Here is a 22,167-nt window from a genome sequence, read left to right as displayed (position 1 = left end):
ACCACCACCACCACAAGGCCCCAGGAGGCTGCAGCCTCCTCTATGTCTCTGATCAGAACACCAGACGTGATTAGCAGGCGCAGCAAATTCAATTTGTTAAATGAAATTGTATTTTGCCCACGGCTGCTTCTGTTTGATCCCCTGGGACAGAAGGGAGCAAGGGAAGGGAGGGGAGAGGAGCAGTGGGAAGCTGCTGGGGGGAAGGCCAGGTGCTTACAGGGAGGGGTTGCTATTGGTGTGGGAGGCAGCAGGCTTGGGCAAGGGAGGAGCATGTAACATGGCATGGGTGCCCCAGCCTAAGCAGGCTGGGCATAGGCGACGAGCCCAGTCGAGCCTGAGCAGCACCGCCCCTAGGCAGGCACTCAGAGCCTGGGTTAACATGGGGCCTGCCACGTCTCTTGGCACTCAGGTCCCTGCTTGTTGTTGGCTCACGTAGGCCACACTTAACACGTAGCTTGCACCACACCCTGCAAGTACAGGGTAGGAGAGCAGAGGGGCTGGCTTGGGCCCTTTGGGTTGGACCCAGCTGCTGCTTGCCGCCCTGACTCCCCTCCCCCATGTGGGACTCAATCCAAGGGTCAGAGGCGCTTCCGATAATGGGAGTGAGGGAGGATGGTGGGGGTTGGAGTTGTTCTTTGCGTGGGAACCCAGCCTGTATAAGCAGGAACTTGACAGAATGGCCAGACTGATGCCCCAGAGTCTGAGAGCAGGGAATGGAAGAAATGAGTGTGTGGTTTACATCAAACTCATGAGCCCAGTCTGTTTAGAAGTCTGGCCGGTCCTTCTTCAGCTTCTTATAGTCAGTGGAAACCGCAAGGAACTAAGAGGAGAGGGAAAGGAGAGTTGTCCTGATAGACCCATTTTGCCCCATAAGGGAAGCACTAGGAGATGAGTGATGGGCAAGCAGCCCTAGAGTCACCTGGAAGTACCTTGTATTGGTCATTGGGGCTCAAACGGTTCCAGGGTTCTGGGTTGTTCTTCCGGTCCCAGCTAGGGAAGAGAGGGGAGTGTTAGAGTCTCTAATCTGGGACTGGGTTCCAGCTAGGGCTCTGACCCCACCCTAGAACCCCCTCTGTGTCTCCTACCTTGGGGTCCCATTTCCTAGAGACTGATGGGAAGGAGCATGTTAGTGGGTGCTGACAAGTGAGACAAGAAGCTTGTCACCATTGTCAAGAGTGAGGCTTGGTGACAAGACAACCCAGTCCAGGGACTCCCTACCCCTAGCTTCCTGCTACCCTAGGTTAACCCCTCAGAGCAGAGTCTTGGGAATTGGGCAGATATCAAGGGGCAGGGGTTTCAGTCCTTGAATTTGGACAGTGCAGTGGGTAGGTGCATCTTTTTCTTATGAAAGCAATCAATCTTTGCTGCTTCCCAGCAGGGTGTTAAGTCTTAGCACCTCCCCAGCTCCACTGACACCCCCAGTAGCTCACCCAGCCATACCCCCAGTCTACCTGCAAGGACACAGAGGTACCCAAAAGCCCGCAGTGACAGCAGAGCAGCGTTGCCATGGCAACAGGGCCTTGGAGCCACACAGGTTCAGCTGGCTCCAAACTAGCAAGTCTAGCAGTCAGGTGGGATAGAAGGAAGACAGGGGTCTCCCAAGTCAGGGTTCCAGCCCCAAGATACCAGATGCCTTAGGATTCTTGCTAGGGCTACCGATTCTCATTGTTCCAGAAAGGTCCAAGCCTTCCCACTCTACCTTGCCACACCCAGGACCCTTGCTTGCAGTCCCAAGCCCAGCCTTTACCATACGTCCGGGCTGCGTAGGGCCAGTCTCAGTAAGTAGAGTGCAGCACTGCCCATGCCCAGGCCAATGAAACCGATCATTGGGATGAGCTGCAAAGAAAACATAGGGCACTTTCAAGGTCAGCCCCCTCCTCATAGTTCCCATTAACTTTACAAGTTAAATTTTTCTGTCTGCCAAACCACCCAAGGTCTGGTTCTGTGGTCTTCCTTACCCCTCAGCCAAACTGACCGAGGTAATTTCCAGGCATGGAGGCATATTGCAGGGATAGATTGAGGAGGGGTGTCTCCAAGGGAAGATTTGGAGCACTGGGGGAACTGGGCAGGAGGCAGGGTTCTGGAGGACTTTCGGGGTAGGACAGCATGAGAGTTAGGAGTTAGAATCCCAAGTTCTGAGGACTGAACTCACCCCCGGATGTCTTTTGATCTGCCGGTAGAAGCGGGCCCCTAGACTGGTTCCTGCCATAACGCCTTTCCAGTGCCTGGTGCTCTTCTGTGGCTCTTCTCTATTTCTTCTCCTGGGGTCCGCCCCCCACCAGGGAGGGGTCAACCTAGCCCAGCCCGCTGGCGTTTTCCGACGCCAAACCCCACCCAGCTCGCTTAAGCCCGGCAATCCCAAAGCAGACATGGGAATTGTTGGGAAGTCAGAAAGTATCTGCTCCCCAACTCTCTCCTCTATGTGCCTGCACCATGGCCCATGGGACAATATCTTACTTGGGGCTTTAGGTCTCTCAGAGAGGGGCCCCACAGGCACCAAGAGACTGACTGAAGGGTGATACAAAAGTGGGACAAACTGACAGACCTGCAACAAGCACGTGTGAAGTATTCACAGGTGGGACCAGAGGGACGAGGGACCAGTGAGGGCATCTGCAGAGCTTTCCTGACACCCCTCACCCCTAGAGCCACCCAGGAGCTACCAGTTACTGATGATCCTGGTTCTGCCCTATATCAGAGTAGTGGGAGAAGGAGGGGGATGGATGGCCTCACTAGAGTTGCCCAGCCACTCTTGTGAGCAGTTTCTCCAGGTTGTGGTTGCCCTGGAATAATACTTGGAGGCTGGATAAGTCAGGACAGAAGGTCAGTTGTGGCAGTTTGGGAGTCTGAGAGACTTGACTGCCTTGGCAACCTGGGGTAGAAGTGAAGGTGGAGCCCCACTACCACCACCAAAGAGGCTATCCTCCACCTCTGTCTCTGGCTGTAGGACAAGAAGAGAATGGAGTGAGGAAGCCAGCAAAGATAGAAAAGATGAAGTAGGAAAAAGAAAAAGGCACAGAGACAGAACTGCAGAGTGATTGCCTCTTATTCAGCCAATTCAGGTGTATGCTATGCTGCCAGGATGGAAAGGCTCCAACCCCCGGTTTTTGGGGACTTGGAAGTGTTGGGGAAGCAGCAGCCCGCTTCATCCGCTTTTTCCCACTCCCACGCTAACCTCAACCATCAGCTCCCGCCTCTGCGGCTGGGATCTTGCCGAGGTCTCCCACTTCTATTCTCTGGTACCCGCCCTATGGCTGCACGGGCAGGGGCGAGCGAGCTGTGTACCCGCCGCTGGGCCCCTCAGGGGTACTGAAAAGGAGAAGGCTGTTCCTGAAGACCCCCTCCCTTTCTCTCACACTGATACCTCCCCCGCCCTGGGCTGACAAGCGCAGCTGTAATTAGGCTGCGGGGTCCGGGGCTCTCCGCCTCCCTCCGGCGGATAATGAGATAAAGTGTCAGAGACATGGCGAGAACAAAGAGACAGAGACTCGCTGCGATGTGTGTGTTGGGGGTGCTGACGGGAATGTCAGAGCCTCCAGCAGCGCAGAACCCTCCCTGAGCGCCCGCACCTCCAGGGCTGGGCCAGGGAGGAGGTGTCCTGTCACACAGAGCCCCTCAGCCTGCTGGTCTCTGGGGCTAAAAATCTCGGAGCTCTAGCTAGAGCGGCTGCCCAGCTGGGCTGCACATCTGGCATTCTGAGGCACAGCTGAGGAGTCAGAACACCAGGAGGGATCCTTGGCTCTTGCCCGGGCTCCTTTGCTCTGAGGCCCTCATTTTCCTCCCTCCGCAGTTTCTTCTGAGTTCTGGTGACACAGACCCTCAATCCCGCTTCTTTGCTGCAACTGCTACTGTTTATCCTGCCTTGGGCTTCAGCCGGCTTTCTGACCTTCCAATATTGGCCTTCCTTGACTCCTTGGCTTTTTACCTGCTTGTGGTCCTAGTTTCTGTGAGCCTATTCTTTTTTGGTTCACATCCCTGGACCATGATCTCTGGGGCTGAGCTGGAACACAGAACTTCTGGGTTCTCTTCCCCCACCTTCCTCCCTCTTTCTCTCCCTACCCGCCCCCCTTCCCTGCACTTTCTCACCACAATGACTCTGGAAGGCCGCGCTGGCCCACCGAGGTGATGGACCGCCGGAGACATTAGCCATGAGTTAGGCGCGTCCTGGGGTCGGGTCCGGACCAGAGTGAACACTAAATTCCACTAGGACCCAAATCTTCTAGGTGGCAGCGCAACGCGTCAAACACAGTTAGGCTCGCGGGTGCTACCCTGTTCCCGGGATGGTGGTCGCGAGCGCCCCCTGGAGGAGGAGCGGCTCCCAAACTCCGGGGAGAGGCCTTCCGCTCTCTGGTTAGGAAGTGCCGGCCCTTAACATGCCCAGTTTTCGGGCAGGTAAGTCTAAGCCTGCGAACGTATAGGTTCACTCCCCACGGGTCACTCCCGCTACGCCCGCCACGAAGACAGTAAGTCCCTCAGCCTTCACTCTTCTGGTGTGAGGTGGGGCCACAGACCGCAGAAGGGTCTTGGAGGATTGCTGCGGAAGATTGCTGCAAGCAGTATCTCAGCTTCAGGCTGGTTCCTCTCACCATGCCGGACTCGGACGCCCACTCTGGGGCTATAGGTCCCGAAACGAAACTCACACTCTGACTTGGCCTGCCTCTGCCCTTCTTTCTTCTTTGAGTCATTTGTCTGACTACCGCTGTCTCTGAGTGTGTCTCTGTGTGTCTGTGTCTGTTTCTTATATTCTGGTTGTGTATGTCTCCCTGCTGCTCTCCCTTTACCTGGCTTTGTCCTTCTGCATGTTTCTCTTTCTTGTGTGTCTTTCCTTTCCTCTACATTTCTCTATCTCCCTGTGTCTATCTTTACAAACGCCTTGCTCTGTCTCTCTCTGTTTTCCCCCTTCTGTCTATTCTCCACCTCTATTCCTATTCTCTGGCTTGCTGCTCCTGTGAGGCGGCAGCAGTCCAATGGGACAGCCTCGAGACACCTCAGTACACTGCTCAGGGTCTCCCTCCCTGGTCACCTCCACATGCCCATCACCTCGGAGTGGCCTCGATCTTCCTGCTGCAGCTGTGGGATGTGGAGAGGGCGCCCGGAAGGGAAACAGTGCCCAACATCTGTTTGGGAGCCCCCGGGCCCCCTGACCCTCTGTGCCACTATTAAAGGCGCGGGGTCCCGAGGCTCCAAGATGATCATGATTGCATCAGTCAGACAGAAGCGGAGCCGGGAGCTGCGCGGCGAGTGAGCAAGAGAATGAGACAAAGACGCCGGTGCCATCTGTTTATGCAAAGCGCTCTCCGCCAGGGACCCCGGCGTCCCGGTGTTTGGCTCAGCTTGGAGCACAGGGTCATGATCCGCTCCCGCCCGGCGCCCCCGTTGCGTCTGGGCTTTCCCCCTCCACAGCACCCAGAGGGGCCACCGGGCGAGCGGAACGGGGAGGGGGCTGGGGTGTTGATGTGATTGGAGCGGACGCGGCTGTTTCTTCAATAATGGATGGAGATGATGCGGACGGCGGAGCCGAGCCGGTCGGGAGAGGAGAGAGGAATAGAAATAGGGAGAGGAAGGAGCGGGGGCGGGAGACTCACCCAGTCACGCGCGCGTGCGCATATTCACATACACGCGCGTATCACACTGTCATTCGGATATACACCGCCGCCGCGCGGCTCACACCCAGCACACGCCCACTCACTGTCACACACCTGCAGGAGGAGATGCTGGAGAAACACACACTCACCAGTGGCTCTTCCTGATTTTCACACATACAGGCCTGAAGGCAGAGACACAAGGAGATGCTTGCACGCAGCTGGGGCACACCCAGGCGTGAAGAGCGCATAAACACAGACACACCAAAGCACATATCAACATCCAGACACCTAGACACCCTGGGGCTTGGAAATCAGAGATGAGCTTGGGAGTGGGAAATAGGCAAACCCAACAATACCTACTTTCAGGGACAGACACAAAATCAGAGCCCATAAATGGACATAAATCTGGGGCTCACACACCCAGGGCACAGACAACACACACCAGGAGTACCGGTGCTCATAATTGTCATGGGCACAGAAAGACCTTACCACCCACAGCCACTCAGAGACTCAAACCTACACATATTCAGGAGCTGCCATCTGTCCTCCTCTGGGTGAAGTGTGGCTCAGAGGTCGCCAGGGCCCCTAGAGCAGACCTTGTTAGCCCAGCAGTGTAATGAGATAATGCTGACAGGAGGCACCTGGGGCTGTGGACTCAGAGGCCTGTAGACCCCTCTTGGCAGCCTGCAAGCTTCCTTCCCTGGTCCTCAGAGAGGGTGGTGTGGTCCTTGGACATCCACTGCAAGCAGCAGTCCCAGTGGGTTGCTGCCCTGACTCATGCAGTTGAGGAAGGTGGGGTAGGACCACTGGAGGACAGTGGCAGCTGCACTGGGAGATTCCCAGGATCCCCCAAGAGGGCTTCAAAGTGAGAGTCCCACCTCTCTACCCAACCTTGACATCCTTGCTGCCCAATCTTCTGACTTCAAGACTGGGCAGTAGAGAGGGGTAGGACGCAAGTTGAGTCTTGGACCCTAGTACCCTGGCCCTTTCTCTGATCTATTTTCAATTCAGTCTGCTCCTTGGCCCAGACTTATGACCTTTGCAGCCTGAGGCAGCATCATCCATCACCCAGGCGGCTGCTGTGGGAATGGGAGGCGCTGGGGGCTCAAACAGGGTTGCTGTCTTGCCTGACGCCCCCTCCTGGGACTTGCTTCCGGCCCTCGGGCCAGGGCTCAATCCGCCTGGAGCTTATTGAGCAGAAGAAGGGAGTGATCTTGGGGCTCAGTTGTGATACTGTGTCTTCTCTCCCCACCCCTGGCACCCCAATACCCCTCCTTCCAGCTCAGCACAGTCTGTTTCCTGGCTCCTCCCGCCCCCCTTCTCTCGGGCCCTTTGCTTAATTTCCTATTAACTGCTGATAAATCCAATTAAACCACCGCTCTAATTAGGGACAGCTGCCGGCTCGGTAAGGCGAAGGAGGGGGGCGCCCCCCCGAGTGTAAGGGGAGAACAGCCGCTCTCCCTGCTCCTCGACACCCCCACACCAGCATCGCCGCCCAATGAGCCAGTAAATTGGTTTTGCTTCAGCTGTGTGTGTGTGTGTGTGTGTGTGTGTGTGTGTGTGTGTGGTCCCAGGAGAGAGGGCCTCCGGTTTTGAGCCCCTCAGACCTCTTGATGAATAGAGGTGATCAGAGCCCCGCTGCTGTCTCTCCTTCACACACTTATGATAGGCGGATCCCGAGGAGGGATGGGAGTAAAAGGTTGACTTGTGATTGTGGTGTGTGCGTGTGCCTGTGACCTGTCCCTAACCTAACCCATGCGTGATTAAAACGGGTGCTGCCTGAGTCTTCCTGAATGACCCTGCCCCCTACCCCCGCATCCGGGACAGTCAAGGGCAAAAGGGAACAAGAAACTGAATCCAGTCCTGCAGCGAGTCTTGCCTGTTTCCCTACCCCCATCACTTCAGCCTTCTGTAAGGAAGAGGCGGGGAGGGGGAGAACGCCCGTCCCGGGCCCTCCACTTCCCCAGCCCAGCTGAGCCTCTGCCCTCCCTCCGCCAGCAGCAGATGGTGCCCGGGCTCCCGCTGCCAACCTTGCTAGGCGGTGCCAACCTCAGTCCTGGCAGACAACGGACTGACGAGAAGAGGAGCTTCTGGCTGGCCAGGCTGACCCTCCCCCACCGGCCATCAAGCCCAAGACCCTCAGCCTGCCTCACTCCAGCGACCACCCAAGGCTGCCTTTCACTGGTCGGTTCCCAGGTCCCCAATCTCCTCGTCTCCTTCTGCTCTCTTCCCCACACCTTCCCGCTCCTCGCCACCTGCCGCCCTGACCAGGGCCGGTGTATTTGCATATTTGCATATGCAAATAATAACATTTGCATACAGCGCGCCGCAGGGGGGGTCTCGGCGAAAGCCAGTTAGCTGTCTGCCCCGAGTCCTCACACTCAGTACCTGTCGGAAAGGACTAGGGCAGGGGCCGCGAGGGAGGGGTTAGGCCCCCCGGCCTCGCTAACTGGGTTCCCGGAGGACTTGAGGAAGTGTTGCCATGGAGACGGCACGCACCCCACCCCCTCCAGGCCTAGGGTCTCAGGCTTGGTGTCTCTCGTTTTCTACCCTTGTCCACCCGCTACAGCCTGTCCCCATCCTTCGCTCTCCAACCGAGATCTTGCATCGCCCCCTGGTGGCCTAACTCGGCGCTGAGCCAGTTTCTAAAATGCAAAGGGCCGCCCGCGGCTAAACCGTCAAGAGCTGGGATACCTATCCTGACACGCAATCCTGCTTCCAGCAGTGGGAGCTCTGGGATGACGACTCCAGTCCAGCTCCCCCCTCTTCATTGCCAAAAGAGGCCTCGCCTGACGATTCACCTATCCCCCTGCCTACCATCAGTCTCAGCCCAGATAAGTTTGATACCTTATGGGAGAGACTGGGGACATCTGGAGAGTATTCCCACTTCATTGCAGGCCTTCTCGTCCCCAAAGAACGAACTTTTCTAACTTTTGTCAAAACTTTTATTTGGTACCGCGGATTAAGCCCTCGAGCATTTTACCAACGAGCTACATCCCAGTTTTTAAAATATTATTATTATTGTTTGTTTTTTTGAGACAGGGTCTCACAAAATTGCTGAGGCTGCGATCGAATTTAGGATCCTTCTGCCTCAGCCTCGCGATTTGTTGGGATTACAAGCGCACACTACAGTGCTCGGCTTGTCAAAACTTTAATAAATTTGCAGCATTCAAATAAGTTCGTACCCGCAATACCCCCGGACGCCTCCTTAGTGGAGATGTCTTCTCTCTCAAGATGGGCGGAGAAGTTGCGGGCTGCTCGAGTACCAGGTATCCGAGGCCCTAGGCCAGGGGTGGGGAGGGAGGCAGGAACCAGTCCCTTCCCAGAGCCTTCCTAAACCCCACGCCCCCAGCAGTCCAGTTGCTTTTGTCTCTTTTCTCCCCAACCTCCCCTGGGCCCGCCCAGAATGGGGATGGGTGTCTCCCGACTGCAGGCGCCCTCAAGCCTAAATCTCCTCTAGGAAGTCGGTGGGAAACAGCCCCACCTTGCGACCGGTGTAGACCTTGACGTAGCCGCCGGCTTCGTCTCCTTTCTGCACCACGATCTAGAAAATTAAAGTATTAGAGACTAAGAGAGGAATTGAGGGAAAAGGCAGAAGATGAGAGCAGCGGATCTTGGGGTACAGAAGCTCGTCTTAGTCTCATTAATGGGTTATGATCTCTAAGGAGTGTGACCTGCTGAGGAGCATTCAGGCTTGGGATTCGGTTGGGGCACCAGAGATACCTGGTCCTTCTTGAGAGTGATCTGCCCTATCTCGCGGTTCCCCACGAAAGATCTTGTTACACGGTGCACGCGTTCTCCAGCCCGAACTCGAATGATGAAGTTTGGAGGGAAAAATCCAACTTTCTCCCCGATTTTCCCCTAAGGAAGACAATGGGGAGATTCAATCTCTCACTTTAGGTTTTATATTTAACACATACCCCACCCCTAGCCCCTGCCATTTCTCTTACTCGCCACCACTCCTCATTGGAGTCATCAATGACTGTGATCTTCTCTCCGGGCCTGGGAGAGGAAGGAAGAGGCCTTTGAGATTTAGTCGCCTGCCTCATATACCACTCCCTGGGTGTGCCCCGAAAAGTCCAGCCCAAATAGGATCCAAGCTTGAGGTTCCCCCTTTTCATTTCCCATAGGGAGTCAAGCTCTCCCTTCTTCATTCCCCAGTACTCCCCACCCTCTCCTCTGAAGGCCTCTCACGGAAAATCCAGATCGTCCTTTTCCAGGGCTTTGAACCGATAGAGAGCCACAAAGTAATGAGACTGCTGGAAGCCAGGTTGCTTGTGCTGGGGATGAAAGGGGGTGGGGGTAATGCGTTTGAGGGCTCCTCTACCCCACATTGAGGAGCATTCTCCAGACATATTACAGTCCAACTCCTAAGTCTTGAGCTTAGTGTGTTTGTGTGTGTATGTGTGTGTGTATGTGTGTGTGTGTGGACTGGATGTGGCAAAGCAAGGAAAAGGGTGATGGGAACTTCTGCTGAGGCCATACATGGTATCAGACCTGGGCTGGGGAGAGGACTGGGATCTTTATAGGGAGAAAGGATTCTCACTTTGTCATCAGGTGTTTTCTCAGCCTTCTTGTTCCCTTCAGGGTTACCTGGGATGGGAAACACAAATGTTTTTGCCTCCTGGAGTATAGGCCTCATTTTCTTTCCCTTGTGTTGAAAGGCAACCTCTATTTTTTTTTTTTAAGTATGGTCCACCCCTTGCCTCTCCACTCTCTGTGATACACATAAATGAACCCCACACATAAACCTACCCCATTTCTGTAGATAGAGGTGGTTAACACTCACCATCCTGGGGTTTGCCTTCTTCTGGCCTGGCAGACTCTGGCTCTTCCTCCATCATGGCCGCTAGAGGCTGAAGGGGGTACCAGAGTTAGAGAAATATTACCTTTGGAACCCATGCTTACCTTGGCTCTCCAGTCAGGCCAGAGAACTATAGAATAATAGGATCTCAGGGTTGGAAGGAGAAGGAGGAAACATCTAGTCTAACCATCTGCTTAATGCAGAGACTTCTTCTGAAACAGCTGGCAGGTAGGTCACCTACCTGTGTTTGAATGTAGCTAATGGCATGGAGTTTTACTACCTTACAAAGTAACCCTGTGCAATTTTAGGGCAGTTCCCTGCCTTGAGCCTATGTTATTCTACCTGTAATCTTCAGTTATTAGTCTTGATTTGCCCTCTGGAGCTATAAATGTGAAACAAATATGGTCTCCTTAAATAGCTGAGGAAAGCTGGTATGTCCTTTCTGGCTTTTCTTCTCTAATAATTTTTAGTCCCTTCAAATCACCCCCATGATTCCAGGTCTTTCATTGTACTGTCTGCCCTTTAAAAGTATTCCACTGTGTAAGAGAAAAATAGGCTGGTGCAGTGGCACAGGCTTATAATCCCAGCAACTTGAGAGACTGAGGCAGGAGGATCACAAGTTCAAAGCCAGCCTCAGCAACTTAGTGAGTCCCTAAGCAACTCAGTGAGACCCTGTCTCCAAATTAAAAAAAAATAAAATAAAAAGGGCTGGGGATGGAGCTTAGTGGCAAGCGCCCTGGGTTCAATCCCCAGTACCAAAGAGTGAGGAGGGGGGGGGAGGGAAGTGGGCAGCACAGTTTTTTTTTTTTTTCTGAATTAATATAAAAGAACAGAATCCAAGAGAATGCTATCCTTTCTGGAAGCAAAGCTAAGGTTTTGTAAATTATAGTTCACACCACAGAAATCCCTAATCTGTGCCCAACCTTCTCAAACAGATAAGTATATTTTTCTTTAAGAAATTTAAAATTATAAGTTTTGGCTCTTTTTTTTAGTTTGTAAGAATTTAAAATATATTATTCATTATATGTTTTCCCTCTTAGCTTTCACACAACTTCATTTTTATCAATGAGAAAAAAAGGTCATCAATGAGGACCATGGACCAAATCATGTTGTAAGGCCTCAGAAATCTCCCTTTAGTTGGAAACTCCTAAAGGACCTAGACTCTTTGGTATACTGCCATTCAATCAATTTGAGGAATTGATCCAACTGTAACTATCATCCATATTAGTCCATAGTGGTTGTTTAGAAAGATATAAATTCCTTGCAGAACTGAAAACAAGTCTATATTACCAATCTAGCAACTCTATTATAAATGGAAATGAGGCTGTTCTTGGCCAATAGCTTTGTGCTTCAGTTTCATCATCTGTAAGATGAATGGGTCAAAGTGAATGATCTTCACAGACCTTCTTTGCATGGCTCTAGAATTTTCTGATTACTTGGAAATGACAAATTATTTTCCCCAAATCCAAAAGCACAACTCATGCCTCTGTTATCCAGCAATGCCAAGGACATGGGGCCTAGCCTTCTGTGGTAATTAATCTGACAATTTCAAAAGGGAGTTGAGAAACACACTATATGACAGTAGTTCTTTTTTTTTTAATTTTTTTTTTAAGAGAGAGGGAGAGAGAATTTTAACATTTTTTTTTTTAGTTATCGGCGGACACAACATCTTTGTATGTGGTGCTGAGGATCGAACCCGGGCCGCACACATGCCAGGCAAGAGCGCTACCGCCTGAGCCACATCCCCAGCCCGACAGTAGTTCTTAACCAAGGCCCATGGTGAGCCACAGCATGTCCATAAAGTCCTCTATATTTGCATGCAAAGATGTGTCTGTTAGGAATTGTGCCATTTTTTGGGAAAAGGATTTATAGTTCCTGTCAGCTTTCCAAAGGGGAAAATAACCTGCCCCATGGGATTCCTGGTAGGGACCCAGTAGGGATGTATGAGGCTCACATTTTTTTTATCTGCCTGGCCCTTCTTCCGTTCCTTGTTTGCCATGATTACCCCAGTGCGCAGAGTTTCAAACACAGGATCATTTCGATTGGCAGCAGCTAGTGAAATGGAAGAGAAGGAAGACATTATAGGGGAGGCAGAGAAAGGCTTGGAGAAAAGAGACCTCCTAAAGAAGAGAGAAGTGGGAGATTGGGTAACTAGGTATCCATGGTGAATGTGTATGTGTGTATGTGAGAGAGAAAAAAAGAGAGAGGGAGAAAGGGGAGGGAAGAGTTAGAGAAGGATTAGCTTCATAACACTAATCTATAAAGGGTAAATGGTCCTAAAACACATCACTGGAACCAGGCATGGTGGCACACACCCAATGACTTAGGAGGCTGAAGCAGGAAGATTGCAGGTTTGAGGCAAGCCTCAGCAACCTAGCAAGACCCTAAGCAATTTATCCAGACCCAGACTCAAAATAAAAAATGGAAAAGGCTAGGAATGTGGCTCAGTAGTAAAGTACCCTGGGGGCTCAATCTCTATACAAAAAAAAAAAAAAAAAACTGGAAAAGTAATATAATAGGGAAAAAATATTGATCAGAATTCCTTCCAGACAAAACTTTATATGATATTTGAAAGACAACCTTCTTCATTTTTGGGGGGGTGGGGTATCAGGGATTGAACTCAGGGGCACTCAGCACTAAGCCACATCACCAGCCCTATTTTGTATTTTATTTAGAGACAGGGTCTCACTGAGTTGCTTAGTACCTTGCTTTTTGCTGAGGCTGGCTTTGAACTCAAGATCCTCCTGCCTTTGTCTCCCAAGCCACTGGGATTACAGGCATGCACCACTGTGCCCGGCCAACCTTGTACACTTTTTGGGAGTTAGGGCATACTTGGAATCACTATTCTCCTAAGGTGAATGCTTTCTTAACTGCTGCCTTCTGCTTTGTTGAGAAGCATGTACAAACTGGGTGTTACAACCAGTGGGCTCTTCTTTTTCACCCATGCTTCTCACACTGTTTGGTGACATTGAACAAATTATCAATGAATTTTTATTTATTTTTTTTTTTTTTGGTGGTGGTGCTGGGGATAGAACCCAGGGCCTTGTGCACAGGAGGTAAGCACTTTACCAACTGAGCTGTATCCTCAGCCCCACAATGAATAATTTTTTAAGGATTATCAAATTAGGAACTTTCCAGGTTGTCCACAACTTTTGAGTCTGGTCCTAAGTCTGGAATGATACTATAACAAGGATAAGGACAATCTAGAAACCTTGTTCTTGCTTAGAAATGGTTTTGCAGGCCTGGCTCAGCGATACAGCGTGATTGGAGTGAGATGAAACCTTAGCACGTGTGAGGCCCTGGGTTCCATCCTCAGCACCATATAAAAATAAATAAAAATAAAGGTATTATGTCTAACTACAACCATAAAATAAATATTATAAAAAAGAAATGGTTTTGCATGTGAAGAACACAGATTTTGAAACTAAGATTAAGTTCTCAGTCTTGACTCCACCTCTGCTAGCTCCATGTAGTTCTAGCTAAATCTCACTCCTCTTAGTTTACAGTTTTTGTTTTTGTTTTTGTTTTTTTTCTTTTGGAAAGCAGAGGATTGAATCCAGCAACAACTGAGCATCATCCTACTTTTTTTTTTTTTTAAATAGGGTCTCATTGAATTGCTCATGCTGGCCTTTGCTTCAACTTCCCAAGTAGCTGGAATTATAGGTATGTACCACCACCATGCCCAGCTAAAACGGGAATGTTGACTGCATCCAAAATGACTCCAAAAATATTAAGTGAAAACTATGGGAAATAGAATATTTCTGTTTCAGAATCTGGCTTCTAAAGCCAAAAGTGGTGTGAAACCATCTCTGGGTCTTGCCCACTCCCTCAGGTTCATTATGAGGCACTTACAGAGATCTTTGACACAAGCATACTGCTGGTTGCTGTAGAGTGGGGAGCTATAGGCCCGACGGAAACCAGGTGGCTGTAGGATGGGATGGGAGGGGAGCATTAGAGATAGCAAAGTAGGGCCCAGCACCCCACTTCTCCCATGAATGCTTACCCCTTATCAGAGTAAGAGAGATGAGCCCAGAAAGCAGGAAGATGTATGGGATGACTTGAGGGACCAACAAGGGGGTAACTGGAAACATGTGCCCTCCCTCTTACTCTCTCATTCTCCAGACCCTACTCACGATCTTGCCGAAACATCTCTGCATCTCCACATAGGATTGACAATGTTCATGGATGTTGGTTTTGCAGTTCTTACAGCGGAGCCCAAATTTGTTATTGACTTGGGAGAGGGAGAACATTGGGTAAGGATCCAGCTTGCCCTTTCCCTTTGTACCCCACAGTTACTCTGTGCTTCCCTCTTCTGGGACCCTCAATCTCTAATCATTTTCATAAGCTGAATCTTGACATAGCCCATCTATCCATTGCAAATATTTCTCTCCTACAACCTGTTCCCACCCCCTGCCTTCAACATCACATTCTCTCTACTTCCCTTTATAACTCACGCACAATCATCCGGGCACAGACATCACAGAACTTTGGCTTCTTGAAGAAGTGATCTTTGAATTTGTGGGGCTTGTCATTGATAAGCTTAGGAGGTTCTGGAGGTGGCTCCTCCTCTTCTTCTTCCTCCTCCTCTTCCTCATAGATGTAGTAGATGGGCCCACCCCCAGCTCCTACTGCCTCCCCATTGACCTGGGGCTCTGGGGGAAGCTCCATCTCCTTTGTCCCTGGAGACCCCTTCCTGAATAACTGCTTCAGCCGCTGTAGCTGAGGGAAGGAGTGAAGGAAATCCAGTGTTAAAAGGACTTTAACTCTTCCTAGGGTAGCTGGAGTCAAAGCCAACTGGACATTTTCCTAACTTGGGTCAAACAATCTGCCCCAGGGTTAGGGGTTTAGGGTACAGGTGCTGAATAGCATTCTAACAATAAATGAGTCATACACAAGTGGGGTCATTTTAAGCACTTTCTTGTAGAAGCTGTAATGGCTTCCCAGCCGCCCACACCCAGTGGTGAGAGGCCCAGACTCACCCCACTTTGCGGAGTCTCTGTTGGGAAGGAGGGCTTAGGGGACTCCAGCACCTCCTTTTCTGTCATCCTGCAAGAGGTTGGACCCCACTATGAAATCTAAATCTTGATTGCCATTCTTCCCTCCCTTATTTCTATCCCTTAAAGTAGGGTGGTCCTTGAAGGGGAAGCTTTGGGAGAAATTTGGGTAGACAGAGATCTTTCAGTAGGGCTTATGAACAGAAATATTTCATGAAGATCTAGAAAAAAGACCAACAGGCTAAAGTTTCTCACACTAATACCCATCCTTCTGCCCCAAGGGGTAGCCCCAGAGTTTACAGCCCCAACATAATACTTAAGATTGTCTGGTTTCACACATTTTCCTATTCATGGGGAATAGAAATGTGACACACCTTTCCACATCCCCTCTTCAAGAAGTTTAACATTGCATTCTGGAGTGCACACATGGAAGGAGGGACTGAAACATTTCCTTCCCCTCTTTCCTGAACCCTGGGGCCCATGCCTAGTTCTGTCCCAGCTTGCCTTAGGCCTCAGCTATTTTAGGTTTTCAGAGTAATATGAGCCTTTCCTTCCCTTACTTTATTCCCTGGACCCCACCCCACCCCCACCTTCAATCCTAGCTAATCCTGGAGTAATAATTTCACTTCTAAAACCCAACTACTCACAGATAAGGAGAGAAATGAAGAAGCTGAATAGACTATGGATTGGGGAGAGCAGTCCTGGAAATAGAAAGAGGATGAAGGGGAAACTTACGTTTGGGATTCCCTAAACCAGTCCACGGTCTCTGGAGGGAAGAGGGAGACCCTGAGGCCTGAGGTGGTGCTGGGGAAGGACTGGTCCTCTTCCTTGGGGGCTAAGCCCCCCCAATACCCTCCGTACTCACACAAGCCACCCAGACGGCATTTTGTAGGCCGCTAGCCTCTTGTCTTGGTGTCAGTGTGAGATGACAGGGCTGAAGGAAAATGGACAGCTGAACAGCACAGCTGACACAGAGAAATTGGACACGAGAGGAGGTCTGGGGCAGGGCTGGACCCTAACTCCTCCCATCCCCCAGGGTTGTCCTTCCCTGATTCTTATGGTGAGTAGGTCAGTACCCGCTAGTCAGGAAGGGGCAGTTTCTCTTCATGCCACATACTTGAAGAGATTGTATTTGGTGGCGTGGGTAGGTACTGAAGATTGAAACCAGTGGCACTTTATCATCTAAGCTACATCCCCAATCCTTTTTTTTCTTTTGAGATAGGGTCTAAGTTGTCCAAGCTAACCTCAAATTTGCAGTCCTTCTGTCTCAGCCTCCCAAATTATAGGCATGAATCACCATGTCCAGCCTTGTTTGAGGGGATTTTAGATGTCTGAAGGTGAAGTCAAGATGAATTAAAAAACAATTTTCCAACGGTCCTAACAGGTTCTCAATTCTACCTTCCCTAGGCTACCTAAGTAGACATATACTCTCAGCCATTGTCTTCCCATGGCTACGTGTTTATATACCCTCAAACATTGATCTCACTTCAAGCCCTTAGTCTAGGAAAGGCCTGGGAACTGGTGAGGAAAGGATAATTGGGATTCTCAGAGCTCTCTTATCAGCCACATTAGATTGATTTCTCATCTGTGGTGGTCAGGGGCATGTACTGTCCTGTAAGGGAATGAGGAATATGTAGTACTCTTTGTTCCTTTCCACTGCTCCCAGAGACTTCTTTCTCCCTATTCCTCTAAAATCTTGTCCTCAGGGTGAAGGAACTATAAGAGTTACTGAAAAAGAGCTGGAGCCAGTATAGTGGCTCACAGGAACATACACACAACTCAGAAGGCTAAGGCAGTAGGATTCCAAGTTCAAGGCCAGCCTCTCAGCAACTTAGCAAGGCCCTAAGCAACTTACTTAATGAGACTGCCTCAAAATTTGAAAAAGGGCTGTGGTTATAGCTCGGTGGTTAAATACGGGGTTAAATCATCCACAGTACCACAGCAAAACAAAAACAAAAACAAACAAAAAAACCCCAAAAACCAAACAATAAAACACCTAAAAAAAGGGGGGGGGAGCCTGGGACTTTTATCTGAGGGTATCTGGGGAGTAAGAGTATAAACCCCAGGTAGAGACAACCCTTGACAAATTTATGACTACCTTCTATAGGGAGTGTTTAATCATTTGTAAGTAATATTCTCCCCCCCCCCTTTTTTTTTTGTGTGTGTGTAGTGCCAGGGATTGAATCCAGGGACACTCACTGTACCTGAATTATACCCCTTAGCCCTTATTATTTTTTGAGACAGGGTCTCAGTAGATTGCCTACGCTGGCTCAAGCTTTTATTTTTTTTTAGTTGTAGATGGACACAGTACCTTTGTTTGTTTATTTTTATGTGGTGCCGAGGATCAAACCCAGTGCCTCACACGTGCGAGGCAAATGCTCTACGCTGAGCCACAACCCCAGCTCCTCCCCGTATTATTTTTTTAATAGTTTTTTAGTTGTAGATGGACACAGTATCTTTATTTATTTTTATGTGGTGCTGAGGATTGAACTCAGTGCCTCACATGTGCAAGGTGGGTACTCTACCACTGAGCTACAGCCCCAGCCCCATATTTTGTTTATTTATTTTTAAATATTTATTTTTTAGTTGTAATTGGACATGATAGCTTTATTCTACTTATTTATGTAGTGCTGAGGATTGAACCCAGGGCCTGGCACATGCTAGGTGAGTGGTCTACCACTGAGCCACAACCCCAGACTGTTGTTTACTTTTTTTATGTGGTCCGAGGATCAAACCCAGTGCCTCACACATGCTAGGTAAGCACTCTGCCACTCAGCTACAGCCCCAGCCCTGGGCTCAAACTTTTGATCCTCCCGTCTCAGACTTCTGAGTTGCCCGGAGGCACCACTGCACTGGCAGAATTATAGCTCTTTTTTTATTCCCTGATTCTACCTCTTACCTCTGATGTCCTAATATATGGCATTTTTATCTCACAAAGATACAGCTAATTGGACTGTGACATGGCTGAAAGACACTATCTTCAGAGAGTAATGGAGGGCTGGGGATATAGCTCAGTTGGTAGGGTGCTTGCCTGGCATGCACTATCCCTTGTATTTGTGAGACAAAAGACTACTTTGGAGGTTGGGTTAGACGATCTCTAGGAGGAGCTTGACTAGAGATAGAGCTACCCAGGCCTAGATTTCCAAGGCAATGTCATTTTTTACTCACTGCTCTTTGCTCTCTTTAAGAGGTAGATGAAATTGAAAAGGGAATTCTGAATGGATGAGTCTACAGTTTTTTTTGGGCAGGGAGTGGGATTCAGGGGAGTGAACCCAAGGGCACTTAAGCACTGAACCACATCCCCAGCCCTTTTTTATTCTTTGAGACAGGGTCTCTCTAAGTTGCTTAGGGCCTCACTAAATTATAGAGGCTGGCCTTTAACTTGCAATCCTACTGCCTCAGCCTCCCAAACTGCTGGGATTACAGCATGCACCACAATACCCAGCAGTCTACAGCCTCTTTAATGGTTCTCCTCTGACGGGTTGCAGAACAGTATAGCCCAGAGGGTCCGTAGGTAGAAAGTTCTATCTTGCAGGCAGGTTACTTCTGCTCTTCATTTTTCTTCAGCTGCACAGGACAGAGACTGCTAAACACATATGGGCACTACAAGTTCAGTTGATAAAGTTTTTATTATAAGAAACCTCTAGTTCTGTTTCTGCCAAGTAGAACCCAATCTTCTGGGCTTTCGGACTAAAGGCCCAGGTTCTCCATCCCTGAAGGTTTTCAGAAGATTAGATAGATAGGAATGAGGATAGCATCTCAACACAGTTCTGGACTTCACTCATCCCTCCCCAGATCAGTTGCAAAGGCTCTAAATGAGAATTAACAGGATGGAAGCAAACTCTTGGGACACAGAGGTTCAGAGTAGAGAAGTGACATGTTTGATGAACCAGTTTGTAGCAGAGGTATAAGAGCCCAAAACCAAAGTACTGACAAAACTTAGCCTTCTATCAGAATTGACTCCAGGGGAGAGGGAGGAATAGTGTTAGGGAGAGGTATGTGCACATGCTGGGGAAAGCCATCTCAACCCAACAACCTACCCTCCCCTGCTGCCCACAAGCTATAGGGGTTGTACCTACCCAGGGTCTTCAACCCACACCTTACCCTCCCATACACACCAGGGTGGCAACAGAGAAACAGTGACTGATGTCCAGTGACAGTTTTTTTTTTTATATATTTAAAAACAAAATCAACCTCCCCCCAAGTAACCCCCCAAACAAACAAAAACCAGATTAAATAAAATTTACAGTGAATATACCCAGCAAACATCTGTATGTGCAATTAAATACTGTGTCTGTTACTGTGGCACAAACCTCAAACAAACAATATACAAGTGTTCTGGGGGTAAGGGGAGTCCCAAGTTTTAACTCTGGGGGGTTTGGGGAGACAAGATGGGGGAAGTAAGAGAATGGGGAAATCAATTTTGTTTTTCTTAATTCTGTCCATATAAATATACTCATAAAGACCAAAAAAGGAAAGGGAAAATAGGATGGAAAGGGAATAAAGAGGGGAGTGTGGGATGCTCCCAATTCTACCTGACCAAAAAAATAAGAAATTAATTCTGTGGTGGAAGAAGAGATTAAAAAAATGATAGAAGAGGATGGGAAGGAGAGGGAAGCAAAGGGGGTCCAATCAAGGAAAAAGAGGGGACCCATGGCAGGGAATTGGCAAGGAGTCCAGTGCCAGTGTGAGTCTGTTTCCCTCTTGATCCCTAATGTCTTAGGCCCCAGTTCGGCATCTGTCTCCTTACTTTCTGCCTCTGTTCCATCTGGGTCCTCTCCACTCTGTCCCCAGGCCCTATTGAGACAGTTCCTTCCCCTTCTCCATTTATTGGGAGCTGGCCCGCTCCAGGATCCTCAGGTCATAGTTCTTTTTGGCCACTCGAAGTTTGAAGCGACTCACAGAGTTGTTCAGGCGAAGGGAGGCATTCTGGGCAGCCAGGGGGCTGGGAAACACAGCCACAATGGTGTAAAAGGCAGCGAGGTCTGAGTGGCGGCCATTCTCGGCAGTCCCACTGTTGTCCCCTCCACCCCCACCAGGCAGCCCCTGAGCATCCTTGAGCCATTGGATCTTGGCGCCGGACATGGCGAGTTGAGTGAAGAGTTTGTCTGCCTCAGTACGAGTGATGCCTTCAGGGAGATCTGTCACCTCCAGCACGCGCCCAAGGACTGGAAGGGGAGGAGAGAAGATATTTTGTGAGAGATAGGGTAAGAAGGATTGGACAGCAGCTGGGCAAAGAAATATCCAGCTATGTCTGTATACAATGTCCTTAAAAGCTTTGCCACTTAGCCCTTTCCTCCCCTTCCCAAATCAACCCAATACCCCTCCCCTAAGACTTTGATCAGGGAAACTTAACAGGGGAAAAAAAGTGAAACTCTCTTCACCTAACCCAAAGACATAGCTTGTAAGAAGGGTCTGGGAATCAGAACCCCAGGCTTATGATCTCAGGACAAATACCTGTGTTCTATCATCAGGTGTCACTTTTTTTTGGGGGGGGTATTAGGGACTGAATCCAGGGGTGCTTATCCAATGAGACACATTCCCAGCCCTTTTTTATATTTTATTTAGGGACAGGGTCTCACTAAGATGCTTAGGGCCTCACTAAGTTGCGGAGGCTGGCTTTGAACTTGCAATTCTCCTGCCTCAGCATCCTGAGCTGCTGGGATTACAGTTTTAAATAAAGAGTGGGTTTTAATAAGAGTGGGTTTAAATAAAGAGTGGGTTTTAAATAAAAAGTGAATAGAGAAATGATGCTCCACCCCCAGCAAGGTGTTATTCTTATGAAGGAAATATTTTTGCTAGTGGTCTTTAGTAGATCAATCTGAAACATGTTCCTTTTCCACCCAGAGGCTGCCCCAAATAGATTCTTCCTCCTTAACATTTTGGAAAGTGAGCTTCCCTTCATTTTCTTTCAGTTCGGCTAACTGCTGCAAATAGGATTCTGAGAGACCTTGGATTCATAGCATGGAAGGGCCTGCAGGAGGAAAGTTACTTCTTCCATAATTCTCTATCAGCTTCCTCCAAAATCAAGTCTAGCACTACCCAAAGGTAGATGTCCAGCATTAAGATCAGGACTGTTCCCAGGAGACAGTTGGTTAATAAGAGGCTCAGCAATTCCCATGACTGTGCTATTCCCAATTTTTACTGTGATCTGCCTCAGGACCCAGAATGGCTTGGTAAGGGGACTGAGATACTCACTAGTGTAGCTTTTGTTTGCTCTTGAGCACAAAAGGCTCGATTTCTATTCCCCACCCTCAGATGGATTTCCTATTCATCCTGGACTGGTAACAAAGGGCTAGAGAGCTGGGCACTTTCTCTTAGGGATTTGGCCTTCTGCCACTCACCAACATCTGCTGTGCCCAGGTCAGTGGAGGCAGATTTGAGTGCTTGTCTCTTGCTGCGGTTTCCATGCTTCAATCCACTCTGTCCCTTCAACATTTGAAAGATAACTCTCACTCCAAGTAAATAATAATGACCACCTTGTTTTTCAGTGTCTGCTTGAGACACTGAGTAGCATCTAACCATGAGGAGTCCACTCTACAAGGTGGATTGGCCAATGAGAAACAGAGTCCATTTTTTGTTTGTCCACACAGCTGGTTGGAGCAGATAGCTTACAGATAGGCACCCAGATGAGAAAAGGGGGCAGTTCTGATGGCCCTAAGGCAGTGGACACCCTTACCTGGTGTACCGTGTAAGTTGACTGGCTGTGAAGCAAGGGAGGGCAGATGGACAGATTGTACTGTAATGGCTGGCCCAACAGGGAGTAGCGCCCATCACCTAGAGAGTA

At 49.6% G+C, this 22,167-nt stretch overlaps 3 protein-coding genes across 23 annotated transcripts in view; all 3 read right to left on the bottom strand.

Moving 5' to 3' along the window:
• Positions 1-116: 116 nt before the first annotated feature.
• Coxfa4l2 (cytochrome c oxidase hypoxia associated subunit FA4L2) lies at positions 117-2,235 on the bottom strand. The gene is made up of 4 exons (XM_026398349.2): positions 2,153-2,235; positions 1,748-1,836; positions 930-990; positions 117-820 (listed from the first exon to the last, which is right to left on the bottom strand). The coding sequence occupies exons 1-4, from the start codon at positions 2,207-2,209 to the stop codon at positions 764-766; spliced, it is 264 nt and encodes an 87-aa protein (XP_026254134.1). The 5' UTR covers positions 2,210-2,235; the 3' UTR covers positions 117-763.
• Positions 2,236-8,626: 6,391 nt separating this feature from the next.
• Stac3 (SH3 and cysteine rich domain 3) lies at positions 8,627-16,336 on the bottom strand. Of its 2 annotated transcripts, XM_026398347.2 has the most exons (12): positions 16,116-16,336; positions 15,366-15,432; positions 14,841-15,105; positions 14,520-14,617; positions 14,239-14,311; positions 12,341-12,438; positions 10,372-10,438; positions 10,129-10,175; positions 9,777-9,862; positions 9,533-9,584; positions 9,306-9,443; positions 8,627-9,126 (listed from the first exon to the last, which is right to left on the bottom strand). In XM_026398347.2, the coding sequence occupies exons 2-12, from the start codon at positions 15,429-15,431 to the stop codon at positions 9,028-9,030; spliced, it is 1,089 nt and encodes a 362-aa protein (XP_026254132.2). In that variant the 5' UTR covers position 15,432; positions 16,116-16,336; the 3' UTR covers positions 8,627-9,027. The 2 variants fall into 2 exon arrangements, with proteins under 2 accessions (XP_026254132.2, XP_026254133.2); XM_026398348.2 differs by lacking the exon at positions 15,366-15,432.
• Positions 16,337-19,010: 2,674 nt separating this feature from the next.
• R3hdm2 (R3H domain containing 2) overlaps positions 19,011-22,167 on the bottom strand; it is a 147,477-nt gene continuing 144,320 nt past the window's right edge. For 16 of the 20 annotated variants that reach the window (XM_077799220.1, XM_026398275.2, XM_077799219.1 and 13 more), the window contains 3 exons: positions 22,060-22,157; positions 21,725-21,809; positions 19,012-20,548 (listed from right to left, as the gene is read on the bottom strand). In XM_077799220.1, coding sequence (XP_077655346.1) covers positions 20,208-20,548; positions 21,725-21,809; positions 22,060-22,157 — 524 coding nt within the window. In that variant the 3' untranslated portion in view covers positions 19,012-20,207. Of the gene's footprint in view, positions 20,549-21,724; positions 21,810-22,059; positions 22,158-22,167 lie in introns of all 20 variants that reach the window. The other 4 variants (XM_026398268.2, XM_026398273.2, XM_026398279.2 and 1 more) reach the window with 1 other exon arrangement.

Source organism: Urocitellus parryii, chromosome 5 (genome assembly GCF_045843805.1).
Source record: "Urocitellus parryii isolate mUroPar1 chromosome 5, mUroPar1.hap1, whole genome shotgun sequence".
NCBI lineage: Eukaryota > Metazoa > Chordata > Mammalia > Rodentia > Sciuridae > Urocitellus > Urocitellus parryii.
Note: the sequence above shows the minus strand (reverse complement) of the source record. Positions and strands in the feature narration are given on the sequence as shown.